General features: G+C 32.1%; 1 protein-coding gene across 1 annotated transcript; it reads left to right on the plus strand.

Moving 5' to 3' along the window:
• The first annotated feature begins 626 nt into the window (after positions 1 to 626).
• Positions 627 to 16,767, plus strand: LOC149078767 (calmodulin-lysine N-methyltransferase). The gene is made up of 12 exons (XM_089240877.1): positions 627 to 777; positions 3,362 to 3,534; positions 5,785 to 5,846; positions 6,711 to 6,771; positions 7,271 to 7,325; positions 9,095 to 9,158; positions 10,148 to 10,208; positions 10,329 to 10,403; positions 10,896 to 10,959; positions 11,117 to 11,245; positions 11,370 to 11,457; positions 12,217 to 16,767. Exons 1-11 carry the CDS (start codon positions 679 to 681, stop codon positions 11,442 to 11,444), a joined length of 918 nt encoding a protein of 305 aa, XP_089097003.1. The 5' UTR covers positions 627 to 678; the 3' UTR covers positions 11,445 to 11,457; positions 12,217 to 16,767.
• Positions 16,768 to 17,056: the final 289 nt, after the last annotated feature.

A 17,056-nucleotide genomic window follows, 5' to 3' on the forward strand; every position in this document is an offset into this window, starting at 1 on the left:
GAACCACAGAAAACCAACTTCAGCCGACCACCACTGTGGGGATCGAACCCGGATCCTCGCATCACGAGTCCGGCACTATAATGTAGTCCGGCACAATGTAGTATTCATAGTATGGTATTCAATTTTTTTTTAAATTTTTCATAAATTAATTAAACACATAATTACTAATGACAATTAGTTAATAAAATTTACATATTAATGATTTTAGTATTATTAACGACATTGCACTGCGTTTTTCACTGCCATCTATGAACGGCCCAACGAAAATTCTTTGAATAATAATAATAATACACAAGATAGAACTGCTAGTGTTATCTATTGTTGAGTAAAGTAACTATTTGAAGCTGCATAGGTCTCTGATACGATGGTAGATGTCAGCACATTCGTTTCTCAGATTTTTCGAAAGATATTATTATTTTCAAATCTGTCAATCAACAGAAATATTGCGAAATGGTGGAAGCTATTACATTATTTATAAAATGAATGGACAAATTTTTTATTAGTTTTTAAAAATCTGTAATAAAAAATCATTGATTCATTTAATTTTTTTTTTTTTTTTTTTTTTGTTTCTTCCTTGAGACATTACGTTGACCTTTGACTTTTGATTTTCGGGAATTTGGTTTTTCATATCTGGCAACGGTGGCGTCGTTGTTGTTTTGAGTTTTTCTCTAAACAGTTATGGATGTTGACGTTTGTGACAGGCGATGCGAAGGCCTAACCAAAAAATCGAGATCTGAGCTGTCGGTTGCGAAGATGCGATGGAAGATGCTCGCAAAGGTTCGTCATCTTTAGTTTCATTCTGTTATTCACGCCGTTGCTATCACATACCGATTAGTCGGAAAGCCATATGACGGTGTCAAAAAAAAAAAAAAAGATGCTTGCTCTTCCCGGAGGTTAGATGCTATTTATAGCAACTAAAGATGGCTATTTTTGTATCTACATTACAGGGGGTAACAAATACAAAATGTGCATTTATTTTGTCAAATCCGCGTTTTATTATTTTCCACCGAGCGATTAGACCTGTTTTTTTCCTAATAAACTTCATCGGTTTCCGTAAACATTCAGTTATCTAAGTTTAATCATGTACAGCTGGTATACAATACAAACCATTTAATTACCGTTAGCTAATAATATGTGCTATATTTGCAATAAAACCTCGCTGTAACGATCCGTGAATAGTTTGGTTCGCTGTATCCAATTTAATGGAATCTTTCTATGGTTTTAAAAATTTTTCTAAACCTTTCTATTCTCTGGTATCCCACAGAAAGATACAGCCCAGGGCTGCTCAACCTTTTTTTTTAAGAGTGTGGACCACTTAGATGATTCAGTTCCCTGTTGAGGGCCACTTCCTTCATAAATAGTGGCTGGACGCCATCAAATGAAATATTTCATTACTGAATGTTTTTGTTGTTTTTTTCATTTCATATTACATAGTAAAACTTTTAAACTGAAATCGACATATTTTTTTTATGCCGGACCTAACTAATCTATTGCTATCGAACCAGACATGCACCTCGTCCATATTCCTCTGCGGAACTTCTAATGAATAGGTACATGTTGGAATATGTGTGCCCGTGTTGTAAACCTGACAAAAAATTTGTTTCTATTTAATGTTTGTTATGTGTAGCGCTGCCATCAATTTTTCTAACCATGAGTGAAGTGTAATGATTGAAGATTTTACCATTGTATGCCTGTTGCTCTCTGTGGCAAGACCTTTTAACAGGGAGATCGACTTCCATTCGTAAGTTGGAAACCACAGAAAACCAACTTCAGCCGACCGTCACTACCACGTCAGTCCGGTTTGAATCTGGGTCCTCGCAAAGCAAGTCTGTCACTATGACCACCATAGCGGGAACCTAACTAATCTGGATGGTGGTGTGATTTTAATCACTGACCCATTAGAATCCATAGCAGAAGAGGGTGACATGTTGGATAACCACTGTTTAATCAACAGCACATGGCGCCCCACAAGAGTGAGGCTGACAGGGCTCCGGCTCAGGACGATTCTCATTAATTTTTTTTCACGCTATAAATTTACCATAGAGGGGATCCCTGAAAAGTCTGGCTTAGGGCCCAGCTGCCGAAGGGGGGGGGGGGGGGTGAACATGCACTAACACATAAAAAAATACCAAACAATACAAGTATGAAATACAGTCATTCAATTCATTTTTATTAGAATTTGGTTTGAGGTTGCATGTTACATCAGAGGACTCTGAGGATTTTCCCTGCGGGCCGTAAGTTGTGCATGTATCAAAATCACCTTCAACATATTTTTTAATTCCTCAACAGATTCTGTTCTTTTGATGGTGTATAATAACACCAGTGTTTTGCACAATCTGCTCTCCAAAAGTGTTAATGAAGTTGCTGGAAGCTACTTTTCTTTGTTGTGCACAAAAGTGTTATGAAACTACTTTACAGGGTGAAAAGAACTAGCTGAATTTCATTCATTGACCAATGAATTGGATTTTTTTTTCTGTGAATAAATCCTTGAAGTACATTTTATCGGAGGTACTAACAACGCCAATTCAGGAGGGATAACAACAGCATAAATTTGGTGGTGCCTGGGTGGTAATTCTTCCTCTTAATATAGGAATAACCCCTCTACAACAATATCTTTCTTGGTCTGCAGAATATAGTTATATTGAGACGTTTTCCTATATTACCAAAAATTATGCTTTTTGAGCATTTATTTGCCACAAAAAATTTTAATTGATAAAATTCAGTTAGATGTCTTGTCCCTGTGAAGAGGTTTATCGCAATACACTTTGGTATATTACACAAAAAGTAGCGATACTGAAAACTTCATCAATTCTTTCTGTGATTGGGTGGTACTAAATACTAATATCATTAGTCATCTAAAACGAACTAAAATATGTGATAAGTTAAAAAATGTATTGAAGCATATTTTGAGCAAAAAAAAAATGGTGTATTTAAGAAAATATCATCATAGTATCATAGATTCACCATAGTAAAGGGTATTGTTGTATTTAGAGGAGTTTAATATTAGAATTGGACTATAGGCGATTCCACACAAGATTAAAAAACAATATGTTTATAAAGGGATTTAGCTTTGTATTGAGTAAATGCAAGACTCCTCCCAAAAGCCAAATAATACGGGAAAACTTTGTCTGTCCTTTAAAATATAGCATGATCCCACAAACCTGCAAAATAAATCACCCTTTCTTACACATACCCTTGGATCTGCGCTCGCTACTCAGCATGAAATACAATATACATACTTTACCACACTGATTTTCACGTATTTTACTCTTTCGTGCATTTATTCATTTTTCAAAATCTCATTCAGTGCTTTGTGATTTAAAAATAAAATATCTAAGTATGATGTTAATTACCTCTCCAGGCTTTTCAAGAAGGAAGGGTCAACCAATCATCTTGCCCAGGTTCGATTCGTCAGTTTTCGTCTTTTGGCTTAGTCCACTTGTTGTCCATAGATGAGCTGAATTATGATAACCAAAAGGGACGATGGTACTTATGCTCGTGCTTTGAGGAGCCACGTCTGAAACTCAAAATAAGGTACATTACCTTTCTTATGTTCAGTTTCTCTCAAAAAATGTGATTATTTCTAGAGTGCCTTGATAGGAAAAAAATGTTCTCTATTCGTTTGTTTGAGAATTTATGAGCTTCTCAAAATTGTAAATGGTTTATTTTAAAGCCGTAGAGTTATGTGAATGATTAATCCCCTAACTGCCACGGGCATATATATAAGCCTTAAGTCTTTGTGATAAAACTATGGGTGGTACGTGTAAGATTTCGTTATGATAATAATAAGGGGAATAAGGAAGATTTCAAAAAATTTAAATGTTCAATTAAACTTATGATATTATATAAATTTAATAACTTGCAACAATGACTTCTGCGCTTGTATGAAGAGTGAGTGTATATAATTGTACTCTCTATTAAATATTACTCTCGTAGAATAATTTTTGTTGCTTCTGTATCAATGTAAACATGATCACTCTGTTAGCTAGGTGCAATAAGAAACAAGACGCAACGATCTGATTTTTCTTGTCAAAAACACCCTTTGACCAGAAAAATCAGATTGGTGTGTCTTAAATGCATTAGAGGCTCATGACGCATTACTAGAGTAATATTAAAGTGATTTGATTGAAATGTGGCTGGACAAGCATACATAGGTGCTAATGCTTTTGATTCACTCAGAAGCCTTCAAATTTTTTTAGCGTTACCAAAAATCTTTCTGTCAGGAACCAGATTCTGCAGATTTTCTGTATCTTTATAGAAAAATCCCTAAAAATACAAAACTATTGCTTTGCAGAAATTAAAAATCCCTCGGTCCTTGCACTTTCAATGTGATCATATTTTCTTGAGAAAAATAGCTTACTAGAAATTGCCAATTAATGCCAAATATGATATCAAAGCTGAGTAAAGTTTCCAATTATTGCTAAAATCACCAAAAACTCACGAATCGTGGGAAATGAAGTACTACTGCAAATTACCATGGGTTAAAATGAATTTCTCAAAAAAAATATTCAATATGATAAATATGTGAGATTATATAGTCTTCTTCACAAAATGTTTCTCTATTCTTATTTGTAAAAAAAAAATAGCAACAGAGAAAATAAAAAAAATTGTAAATGTATATCAAGTAATCAAATCAATTTCATGAAATAAAGTAAATCACATATTTATAGAAAAAACAATTCTGTTCTTTTCTCTTATGTAATGAAGTTTGTCTTTATGGGATAAAATAATAATATCCTTTAAAATGTATATGAATAATTTCTTATGATTTCATTGAAGTTGGCAATGTTCAATAATTACAGTTGTTATACGAATATCAGATGTGCAGAGTTGCCCTCTGCTACAGATTGCCCGTAGTTTCTACGGACGACTGCAATAAACTACGGAGCTACGGGAGACACTCTCAATACTATGGAAATCGGTTTTTAAAAAAAAAATCTAGTCTTTGACTTTCTTGCTGTGTTTTACTTATTTTTATTATTATTTTTTAATTGCATCTCGATCTTTACCATAATGGTGAATTTGTCATGGTAAATACACGCGTGAGAGAGTTCGAGAGAAGACACACTCTGGAGCTGATTGGTTTTGTCTGTGTATGGAAGGCAATCTGTAAAACTTGCCGCTCTGCTCGATGACCAAGTGCACAAAAACTTGTTTCCGTTAAAACCACTTCATGCTGTCAAAAACTTGTTTCCGTTAAAACCACTTCATGCTGTTCGCTAAAAACAAGATTTTTTAGTGGTTCAGCGTGACAGGCCTGGACCTGCCTTCATTTGCGTAGTGCATGATCAAGCTCGTAAAACTTGTGTCTGAAAGGATGTTTTATCGTAGGTACCGTAGGAGCTTCTAATATGAAAAAAAAACAGGGATGGGGAAGGGTCCAAAGTTGCTAGAAGTCTGTATATATGGCCCACGAGAGCGTATGCAGGTTGGGATTGCATTGAATTTTCATGAATTATTAAGGGACCTCAGCAAGTTGCTTCAGGAGGCGGGGGGGGGGGGGCTAATGTGCCACAAGCCTTCTATGTTCCAGTACACCAATGAGGTGCTGCATTTAATGAACTTTCAATTTTTTTTCAAAATTAAATTTTTGAATGATTTTTTTTTCATTGCACTATGATTATGTTGCCCCCCCCCCCGTCCATTGCAAAACTGAACATTCATCACTATTGACAAGCTTCAAGCCAATGTTGGCATGTTCTATATGCAACTTCATTATATGCAGGCATGCTTGTGTACATGTACATACATATGGTTAAAACTTGTCTGATATTTATTCCCCAGGTTATTATCAGACAAGATCACATGTGAAGACTTGAGAGGATTTGATAACACAGGCAATGTTTGTAAGTTACAAATTTTACATTATGCAAACTAATATGGAAAAAAATTTTAACTCCAAATTTATCCCTTCAAAAATATTTCAGATATTTACAGTATATGATTTCTTTCTTACTTCTATTATTTCCTGTACATAACCCATGAATCCTGCACATAATGCTCTATACATTAAATATATATAGATATCTAATAGTTCTTAGTAGGGAAACACTCAAACTTCTAGCTATAAAATGATTAAGTTGTGTCACAATTCTGTAGGAAAATTTTTTGATTCTTCTCGTTGCATCAATAGGACTACATCATCTTCATCTTTTGGAAAGGCTATCTATTAATTAAAAATAGTTATTTTTATTCCTATGTCTCAGCCACAAAGCAAAATGTTTTTTATTGCTTTGCAACAAGCGCTCAGCTGACTGGAAATGTTCTGCAGTAAAAATTCCCATAATAGTGTTTTTTACATTTTCCTCTAAATTCTTCTAGACTAACATCTACTTTTTGATGTTTCTCATTATGAAAGTTTCATACAATCTGCAGCGTTCTATAATTCTCACCAAAAAATTCTGATGTTTTTTCCCTAATATAGTCCTCAGATCACAGACACAGCAAATTATAGTATTGTCCTAAAAAAATGATTAAAATTGATCGAAAAAAGTATTTATTAAAATGTCTTTTTCAAAGCCACTAGTATGTAAAGTCACTTAAAATTTTTTAATTCCAATTTATTTTATCTGAAAAAAATTGGCAATTAACATGTGTTGAATTGCAAAGCATTTTTGAAATTTACAAAATTTTTGTTGAAAATCTAACCAATTTTTTCTGTATAATTTTATTTAAACAATGCATTAATGCTTTTGCTTCTCTCTCATTAGGCATATGGCCATCGGAGGAGGTTTTGACATTCTATTGTATGAAGAATAAAGAACTCTTTGGGTAGATTGCATTTCCTTCTACTTTGGTTTTTAAAACCTGTTGCCGTATTTGATATTATTGTTCAGACAATGTTGTGGACATATGATTTCAAGTGCCGATACTTTTTCTGGGCAGTTGATTTGTGGTCTAGAAGTTTTGTTGAAACCAACTGATATTTTTCTTACTTGAGACAATATATGTCATGCAGCAATTGAATAGATATTTTTGCTATCCACTGACACTATCTGTTATCACTACAGCAATCATAGGGATGAAGCAGCTTGTTTAATGTAGCTTTTGATCTATGACAAGTCAAGAAATGTTTATGTCCAATCATAATGCAGAATCCTGCTAAAAATTTTGTTCAATTGAGTTAACTGTTAAATGATATGAAGCTCTGTGCTAGATTGCATAGTTTCAGAGTAGGACTCTTAAAGGCAAATATTCACTATGTTATTAATTTATTCACCCATTGTAATTTTAATGCAATATGGTAATGGTATTTCTTTATTCTTTTTAGGGGAAAGAGTGTTTGTGAACTTGGAGCTGGAATGACTGGGTTAAGTGGTATGTCTGTAAGTGTCATCAACAAAAAACCATAATTTTTTTTAAACCCATATTGCATGGGGGATATGTCTAGTACTATTGAAATGAACATTAATGAGAATTCTGCTAATTCTCATTAGCAGAATGTGTTATTGTTTGAGCATAGGATATACAGAGAACCCAAGTTATTATTTTTTTTTAATAAATGGTGTTTATCATCAAAGTGAGTGCTCACATCTCAGTTCATTCAGAAAATATTTCATTGTATATTATATGCAGTGAAACCTGTGTATAACAATATACCTATTTATAACAATATTTTCTTTGGTCCTGGTGGAATTCCTATTCAATAGGAAATAGAGCAAATGCTCTAAAACTGTCTATAACAATAACATAATGTCTAAATTATTATTAAATTATCTGATCATCACATATTCCCAAGAGATCTTTACAATCTGTCCAGGGGATTTGTTAGTGTGTTAGTAGACATCCGTGCCGGAACCGGGATTCGAACCCAGACCTGCACAGTCAGAAGCTAGCTCCCTAACCACTGGACTGCCAGGCGACAACAATATTGTCTATAACAATATTTTTTTTCTGGGTCCCTACAAAATCATTTTACAGGGTGTGAAGTTACTTTCTTAGACAACCTTTACCTTTTGAACCGTTGGTTATAGAAACATACTTTTTTTGATTAGAAAAAGTATCCAAATAGCATGTCTATCTCAGATATATAATTTATTTCACCATGGGCTGTATAATATCGAGATACAAAATTTAGTTTTTTATGTAGCCTCCTGTCCTCTAACTTCCAATTTGAAAGTTGTTGCCCTGTCTCTCCTGATGGCAACAACGAAAATTGTATCTAAAAGCAATATTCACTGAGATATTCGAATTCAAAAAACAGGAAATTTGGGGGGAAAACAGCATATTAAATATGGATAAACCATTTCACCCACATTTAAAGCTGTTTTTTCCCCAAAGTTCTTCCATTTTTCAAATTTGAATATCTCAGTGAATATTGCATTTAGAAACTGACAATTTTTTTGTTGCATCGGGGAGAAACAGAACAATTACTTTCTAATTAGAAGGACAAGGGAACCGCATAAAAATTAAATTTTGTATCTCAATACTTATACTGCCCCTAGTGAAATAAGTGACATATCTGAGATGGACATGTTATTTGAATACTTTTTCTAATTAAAAGTATATGCTTCTATAACCAACAGTTCAAAAGATAAAAGGTGTCTAAGAACTTCGCACCCTGTACATAGGTTTTGCTTTATTATAGTACAATACATATTACATGGATTTTAATGTAATATGTAGACATGTATATAAAATAAAATGAGATGATTTATTAATATTGGCTGACATTCATATAGACCTCTGTATTGAAGATTTGTTTTATATTCTTTTAGAAATAAAATAGAAGAGAATTTCAAATTGATTTCATCAGTGCATATTCGGCCCTGGAAATTATTTGGTTTTTATTTGACCTGTAAAAATCATGGCACCCATGTTTTGAACTGCTGTAATTCCTCTTTTATGCATTTATTTCAGTTATAAAACAATTTTTAACTGTTTCAGTCAAAAATTTATAGAAAGACATTATTTTTCTTTTTTGCATTTCATTTCACACAATTACATGACTATCCTAGAATTTATGTAAAAAAACCAAAATTGTTTTACAAAACTTTGAAGATCTTGTACGTGAGTTGTATTTTCATAAATAAAAAATTATAACATTACAACATTTTTGTTTTATAAAACATAATAAAATAAAATTTTAAAACAGATTGCAGCCACTGCTGGTGCAAAAGAAGTATTTATAACAGATGGAAATTCTCGTGCTGTGCAAAGTATCCTTTTGCAATTTTTTTTCGCAATTTTTCAGATAGGTAGTTTATATGCATATGTTGCAATGGTAAGTGTTTTGTGTATAAAACTTTTTCTTTCAAGGCAAAAATTTCAGTGTGATGATTTGATTAAAGGAATATTAGCATTTATGTTTTCAGGAATCTGTTCTGCATGATTAGAATAAAAGTACAGTCAATGCTTATTGTAACGATCATGCATTATTGTGGTCATTTTATTATAATGAACTGGTATGATAAGTCCTAAATGTTTTCCAATTCATCCCATGTTATAAATCGAATATAATGACCTATAAAGACCATTCAATCCAATACAATGTCCAAATTCATCTCTGCCCTTACTCTTTTTTTTTTCAAAGAAATTGACAAATTCATTTGACCTTGTCAAACAAAATTATACAAATACAAATACAAATACAACGCCACAACAGGCAAAATGCCCAACGAGGTGGCTGTGGTTAACCTTGATCTTTGTTATTGAGGAATTAGGCACACGCATACGGATGTATGCAATTGATTAATTGCAACTGTTTACATAACAATGAATAAAATAATTTTTTATTTCGTCCAAGCATGTAATTTCTTTTAAGAAGTAAATTTTTTTTTTCAAACTTCCAATATAATGGCTATTTTCTTTGTAATGATGGGGTGGTCGTTATAACAAATGTGTCATGTTTATGGATTTACTTTATTCTCTCTGATCTGATATCTGTGTTTTAAAGCTTGTAAAATCTTAATAATGTTAAACAACTTTGTCCACTTTGCTTTTTCATTGTAAAAGACTATATTTTTTTACGAGATCAGATATTTGGTCCCTGGAATATTAAGATTAAATTACTGTGTGTTTTTTGATTTGTATTAAATTTTCAATAAAGGTGTTTTTTTTATTTGTATTAAATTTTCAATAAAGGTGTTTTTTGATTTTGTAAACAACTTTGATTTTAAAATTGAAACCTTTACCTTAACTTCATCAGATATTCAGCTTATTATCGATCGTAACCATGAATATTTTGGTGCTACCTTAGTCGTTCCAAGGTAAGATTCTACCTTTATATAATTTTGAATCTATTTTCAAAACAGATCATTTTTACATTGATGAGTTTATACAATTTTTCAACTTTTTTCTATAGAAAATGTTATCTAAATATTTTTTAGATCAATAAGGTGGGATGTTGATGAAGACTTGACAGATTGTCGTGCACGTTTTGATGTAGTGATTTGTGCAGATTGGTGAGCTATTTTTGCATTGATAGTGTAATTGATTGCAGTCTTTATCTGAATAGTATTATCACTTTTCAATTTTACAAACCAACTCATTTTCATGAACTTATCCTCTAATCCTGGGTGGACATCCACAGATTTTTCCTGCCATGAGCCATATTCTTTTGAATAACCAGCTTATATCCCTTGTAGGGACAGCAGGGGCCATGGTTTGTTGTTGTTGAGTGTCAACTGACTGTAGTTTGTCTTGTTAACACAATTTTTTTTATTATGCAAATTTTTCTTCTGGAAGAATATTTACTTTGTTTGACATTGAGGTACAATCATTGCTAAACAAATCAGAATTTTAATTGTAAAAATAATCAACTTATCAACAAGGTACTTGGTGTGTGTTCCTTTGTTATTAAATATCCAAAATATTGCCTTTTGCAAAATTTGTTTTTCACGAGTGGTTTTTTCTCTAATAAATGTATCTTAATGAGAAATAATTATATTTTCCAGTGTTTATTTTGATGAGGGTCGAGAACCACTTGTGAACACTATTTGGAAAATTCTGAAGGACAATGTGAGTACATATTTAGCATTGAAACAATTATAACAATGTTTTTCCAGTTTTTGTAACTACAAAATTGTTAAAAGATTTCTTTTTTTCCTGTTTGCAATGTTGCAGCCTTCTTTATTCTACATTTTTCTTATGCAACAAAATTTCTATATTGTTTCAGGGTCTGGCAGTTGTATTGGCTCCTACAAGAGGAACCACATTTCAACAGTTTTTTGATGTTGCTAAAAGGAGGTTCTACATTGAGCGCATAATGGTATATGACACTCACGTTTGGGATATTCATTGCAAGGTAAGATTTTTTTTTCAATCTTGTCATTATTATTATTATTGTGTAAAAAGCATAATAAAATAATTCTTGAAGCCACATTGAAAAATAATTAAATTTGTAAATGATTACATTCACTCTATTGCAGTTTAAGGAGTCGCAGCAAAATGGTTACAGTGAAGATCTTCATTACCCACAAATGTTGGTTCTCCGAAAGATCTAAGCAATGATGTATGGTAAGGAAAGTGTTTTATTATTCATGTCAAAAGATGCATATCACTTAGTCACATATCAGGAATATTTTTTTAACCATTTAAGTGGCATTCATAAGATATCTTACCCTTTTATAAACCTCTTATGTTAGCATTGACAAGCCCAGATATTTTGTGAAGTTGATTTCTGTATAGGAGCGCAGTACCCCTGGTTGATAAGATGCTCACCTAAGTACCAAAGGATATTTAGAGATGTAATCAGTTCAAAACCCAGTTCATCCTTGTCAGTCCTCCTTGAAGCTAGAAGAGTCCTAGGGGTTAGCGCATCAACCTCTCAGGGAGTATAAAAAAAGGCAAAAATGTTGAATGCTGCCATTTGGAATCAACAATAAATTGTTGGCCCCAGCCGATTATCCCTCATGTGCCGAAAATGACTGTGGTGTGACAAAAATGATCAAATTGAATGAGGCCACCATGACATGATACTCAATGGAACACTTTCCTCCTATACCCCAAAGTTCACACCTGCTGGAAATCGGAAGAAAGCTTATTTCATTGAAAAAGATATGGCATTTTTTAAAAGAGTTTTACTTATTTCCTGCTGTGCCACTTAAAGGATTAATACTGTTTTGGAAATTCTGAATGACAATTTGAGTTTTATTTAATGTGTTAACAGAAATTGGTGAATGTCACAATTTATGTGGTATTCTATATTTAAATATATGTATAAATTTTTGATTGTAGAGATGTGTTTCTTTCTCATCATTACTTCTTTCTTTGCAGTTCTATGAACAAGAGCAACGAAACTTAGCAAAAGGTTTGAAGATGTAAAGGGCTGAGTAATTGAACTTTAATTTGGAAGAGATAAAAACGAAAGATAAAAATTGATCACTACTTCTGTCCTATTTTTAAAAGTGCTTGCTATCATAACATGTTACAGTTTATTAGTAATATGATGTTTCAGAGAAAAAAAAATATTTTTTTAGTATCTAGTTCTGGTTATTAATCTATTTTATTTAAAAAAAAAGAACCCCAGTCATTTTTTAAATATACAAATTCTCAGTCATTTTTGTACGCAATGATTTATTAATATATTCTGTTGTAGAACATTGATATGTTTGATGTCCGAAACTTATGTGTTGCAGCTTTGAGATAACTGATGCCAAGTTACATTTGTATATCATATGTTTTTTACACTTGTTACTTTTTATTTAGGTTTTTTTTCTTGGATAAAAGACAAATATACTAATCAGAAGTTTCTTAAAAGAATTATGTCAAGCTGTATTGTTTAGTGTCATTGTTCAGAATTCTGAGAAACTTTTTTCTGGTCATATATGTTCTTTTCACCAAAAAATGGTTCCATTGCTATATTTCTCAGTAAGGCATAATTTTTTTCCTTTAATATTTCCCTTTTTTGTAAACTATAAGTTTTCTTTTACTGTCACAAAGTTTCATTTTATCGAAGTATTTAGTGTCATTATATAACACTCATCATTCATAAACTGTGTGGTTAAAAGATGTTAATTAGGAAAATTTAAAATGTTTTGTGTGAGTAAAAACACATGATTTGTGAAGAAAATTAGAAGTAATTGAGAGAGAAAAATGAGCTAGAGAGCCCTCTAAAAAAATTTAACTTTGAAAAATAAATCTAGATCAATTTTGTGGAGATTGTGGCCATGTAGGTATGATTATACTACTAGTTATTTAGTTCATATTATTTTTTAATAAATAAATGAAGCTCCTTAAAGGTTATAAGTCATTTGTCTTGTCCAGTGTATTAACCCTTGAAATGCCCAAATAATCAGAATTATACTTTTCTTTATGCACAAGAACAAAATTCTTTTTCCCTAATATCACAAATCAAAAAGTGATTAAGCAGTGTATTATGCTCGTAATCTATTTACAATGGGAGAGTAATTTATGGGTTAAAAACAAAAAATATATAACAGATTTTATTTTATTAAAAGAATTGAACAAGTTTATCAAGAGAAAACAATGACACACTTTCATGAGAGCTTTTCACGTTCAAAGAGGAAAAGAATTCTTTCTTATTTTATGGAATTCAGGCATCTATTATAGTGTAAATTTTTTGTTCATTGAATTTCAATTGAGTAAAAATTCACAGTTTCCTCATCTTTTAATTGTTTCCTTCCCCCCTTATGTTGAGAGGAAAAATCTTTAGACATGATTTCTCATAAATATGCCATATATAAAACATTTATCATTTCAATCATGCCAAATAATGCATGGATCATTGTCATTATGTGTGTTTGTGTATGTGCTTGTCATGTATATAACTGTGCCATAAAGGTCTTTGTGTATGTATGTGTGTGTGCGTGTGCACTTTGTTTTCTTATCGCAGATACAAAGGAGCATTTTTTTTTTTCTTTCATTCTCTAGTCTGAGTAGTTACAATTCCAGCTACTCCCCGCTGTACCTTACATTAAGGATTTTTAAGTAAACAGAAAAGTTGTTGAAAAATGAAATGTTATGCATAGCTGTGGTGTTTGTTTTGTGTGGAAAATTGTAAAAGAAATAATTTTAATAGTATTTATTCACTACCAAGATGTTCAAATTAAAATATATATATATCAAAGCATGTCGATAGGTTGCAGTAGTTTAGGATTAAAAATTGGTCATTTGTGAAATTTGACGAGTGTTACTTGTATTAGTATGGTCTGTCTGTATTAAGATCTTGATTATGTGATTTCAGATATTATTCCCTTAAGATAAAGGATAACATGTAATAATAGATTCATTGAGTTCTAGTCCAGTGGTATTTTAAGATTTGTTTACATCAAATAAGTATTTTCCGACCACGGTATTGTTTGTTTGTTTTTACCCATTTATATTTGTGAACGGAGTAATCCGCAAATTGTGAGAGGGTAGAATAATCTGCATGTATAGTACCTAAAAACCTGTTTCCTTGTCAATGTGCAGTGACATGGACGGGGCAAATTTAGAGGGAGGATATAAATGGGCCATCTGTAGAAAATTAAAATACATTAATGTATAGTGTACACAATATGTGCAGTGTTCATTTATTGCCCTGTCTTATGAAATGTCTGATTATATAAATATACAGTGATGCCTTTGATAACAACTTGGCTTACAAATACAAATTTGCTAATGAATGTTTTAGTTGACGTGGATGCACACGCTCACATAACATAGCAGCATTGTGGGCTGATCGGTCATTTTTGTCGCACCACTGTCATTTTCTGCATATGAGGGCTAATTAGACCGGGACCTACAATTTATTGCAGATTCCGAACGGCAGGCTTGTTTTTTTATACTCATCGAGAGGTTGGTGCGCTAAACCCTCGACGGGGGGACTCCCTGCAGTAGCAATTTTTTGCTGCAGTCAAGCATTGTGGGCTGAATTTCCATGCTAGCATCATCAGAATTACTATTTTTCAAACCTGATTAATTTATGTCTGCCCCAAAATCATTTTATATTTCTCTTCTAAAAATTTTTTTGCTCCAGTTTTTAAAATACATGACTAGGCAAAGTGAAAATGCGTTAAAAAAAGGAGAGAATATTCTTGGATGTGTGTTTTCAGTATTCTTTACAGTGAGACTAGACAGTCTAAGACGAGTCTTCAACCTATGGCCCCACAGGCCAAATGTAGCCCTTGCAGCTTTTTCTGTAGCCTGCCAACCATTTTGAGAAAATAGCTTCTTTACATAGAAAAACCATTAAATTACAAAAACATGCCACTGAACTCTGTATTTAGAACTGTGAGGTACTTTCTAGATTCAATAGTGATGTGTGCATTTGGTATATCGAAAGGGCAGTCGTAACAAATTCTCTGGGGGCCCACAGCTAGAACAGTTTTTTGATACCTATGATTTCATATATTTTGAGAGGTGAAATTCGGCAGCTGTTATGTGTACATAATTGGAATTTACAGAAATGCTGAAATCGCCTTAATGAAAATTATTTTGAAAAAATAATTTCATAATTGATTAAAATTTATAATTAATGAAAAAATAGCTACAGAATTAACTACAGTACTGAAAGAAATAATTGCAGAAATATTGAGAGTAATTTCAGAATTATTGATAAAATTATGGAAGAAATAATTTCAGAATTATTGATAAAATTATGGAAGAAATAATTTCAGAATTAATAAAAGAAATAATTAATTAAAAATCACAATCAGAGTGAAAGAGGTTATTTCAAAATGTATAAAAATTCAATTTTAATAAAAGAAATAATTTCAGAGTGAATAAAAGTGTTCAGTAATTTGGGAAACCCTGTTTAGTAACGGGAGAATACCACGGTATGGCTTGGTGGCCCGCTGTCTTCATGGAAAGTTTTTTGGCCAGCAATGTCTGAAAGGTTGACAATCCCTGTTCTAAGAGATTTTTTTCCAACGGAGAGATCTTAGCTCTTTCTAAGGCTAAAATTACACTGAAAGTTCGATAAAACCTCTTTTACAAAACTTGAAAAAAAACGGATAATCCTATTGGTTATATTTACTCGAATGTAGCCGATGTGCTTGTTGGTTGTATTTTTCAAGTTTCATAAAAGAACCTTTATATTGTAATACTGGCCAAAAAAATCTTTTCCATCTGCATAAGTATGAGACACGGAAATAAAACATAAAATGAAAATATCTTTATCTTCTCATTTTCCTGTGAATTCTCATTCCTATCTAATTATGAAGCTTTCAGTCAGTTTTTTGTCTTTTTTGCAGTGCTTAGTGTTTTATAAAACTTATCTTTAAATTTTTGGCCGCACCTGAAGCAAATTTTCTGTTGAAACGTGTATGAAATCACGTTTTGGCTGACAATCGTGATTCTGGAACAAATTATTTTAGTTGGCCGAGGTATCACTGTAATGCAAAATGGAAAAGTCTCATAGAAATGACAGCCAAACACTCTAATGATTAATACCAAGGTTCTGAAGGTAAATTGTCAGCAATAAAATGACACACTGCACAAATTTTGAAAGCACCAAAAAAGAAACTTTTTAGAAACTTAATATTCATTCTCGAAATTATAACATTTTAAACATTGTCGAATAATACTTTTTCACATAAATTTGTATCGATGTTTCTATTTTTAATTCTAAATTGGTGATCCAATGTGTTTTTTTATGTGGAATCCATTTAATTTGTTGATAAGAACCACATTATATAGAATATCATATCCGTTTTCTTTGTAAATATTGTACATAGTTTTGAAGTATACAATGTATTGTTGCCAATGTTTTGTATCGATTTTTGGCGTATTGTGATTTATTAGGTTTTTCTTTTCTGTCAAGCAGTATAAATACTATGAACACTTTCATAAAGTGTTGTGGCCAATAAACTACATATTACATGCAATTAGCCATTTTTCTTTGTTAAAAATGTGGGTTATAAATTCATAAACATGTTTTCATTCGTGTTTGGCATCACAAAATTATGGCAGATGGTTGAATACTTATATGGAGAATCATTTCTCCTTTAAGACAAATTTTTACACAAATTTATAGCTCCAAAACAAAAGATTTTTAATGATCCAGTTCTGAATGGGTGATATCACCCCTTAATGAAATGGACAAAGGTGGGTAGTAGTAGTGGACCTGGGCCAATGGGGAGGGGAAAACTTTTTGTGGAAGAATATTATATAT

This window comes from Pholcus phalangioides, unplaced genomic scaffold, assembly GCF_987345545.1.
Source record: "Pholcus phalangioides strain wild (caught in Gottingen) unplaced genomic scaffold, Ppha-v1.0 ptg000013l_1, whole genome shotgun sequence".
NCBI lineage: Eukaryota > Metazoa > Arthropoda > Arachnida > Araneae > Pholcidae > Pholcus > Pholcus phalangioides.

What these genes read in the sequence shown, in the direction of transcription:
- LOC149078767 (XM_089240877.1), top strand. Translation starts at nt 679, where the DNA reads ATGGATGTTGACGTTTGTGACAGGCGATGCGAAGGCCTAACCAAAAAA. An exon ending in GTAGTGATTTGTGCAGATTG is followed by an intron (nt 10,404 to 10,895) that starts GTGAGCTATTTT and finishes TATATTTTCCAG; the next exon opens with TGTTTATTTTGATGAGGGTC. An exon ending in TTTGGGATATTCATTGCAAG is followed by an intron (nt 11,246 to 11,369) that starts GTAAGATTTTTT and finishes ACTCTATTGCAG; the next exon opens with TTTAAGGAGTCGCAGCAAAA.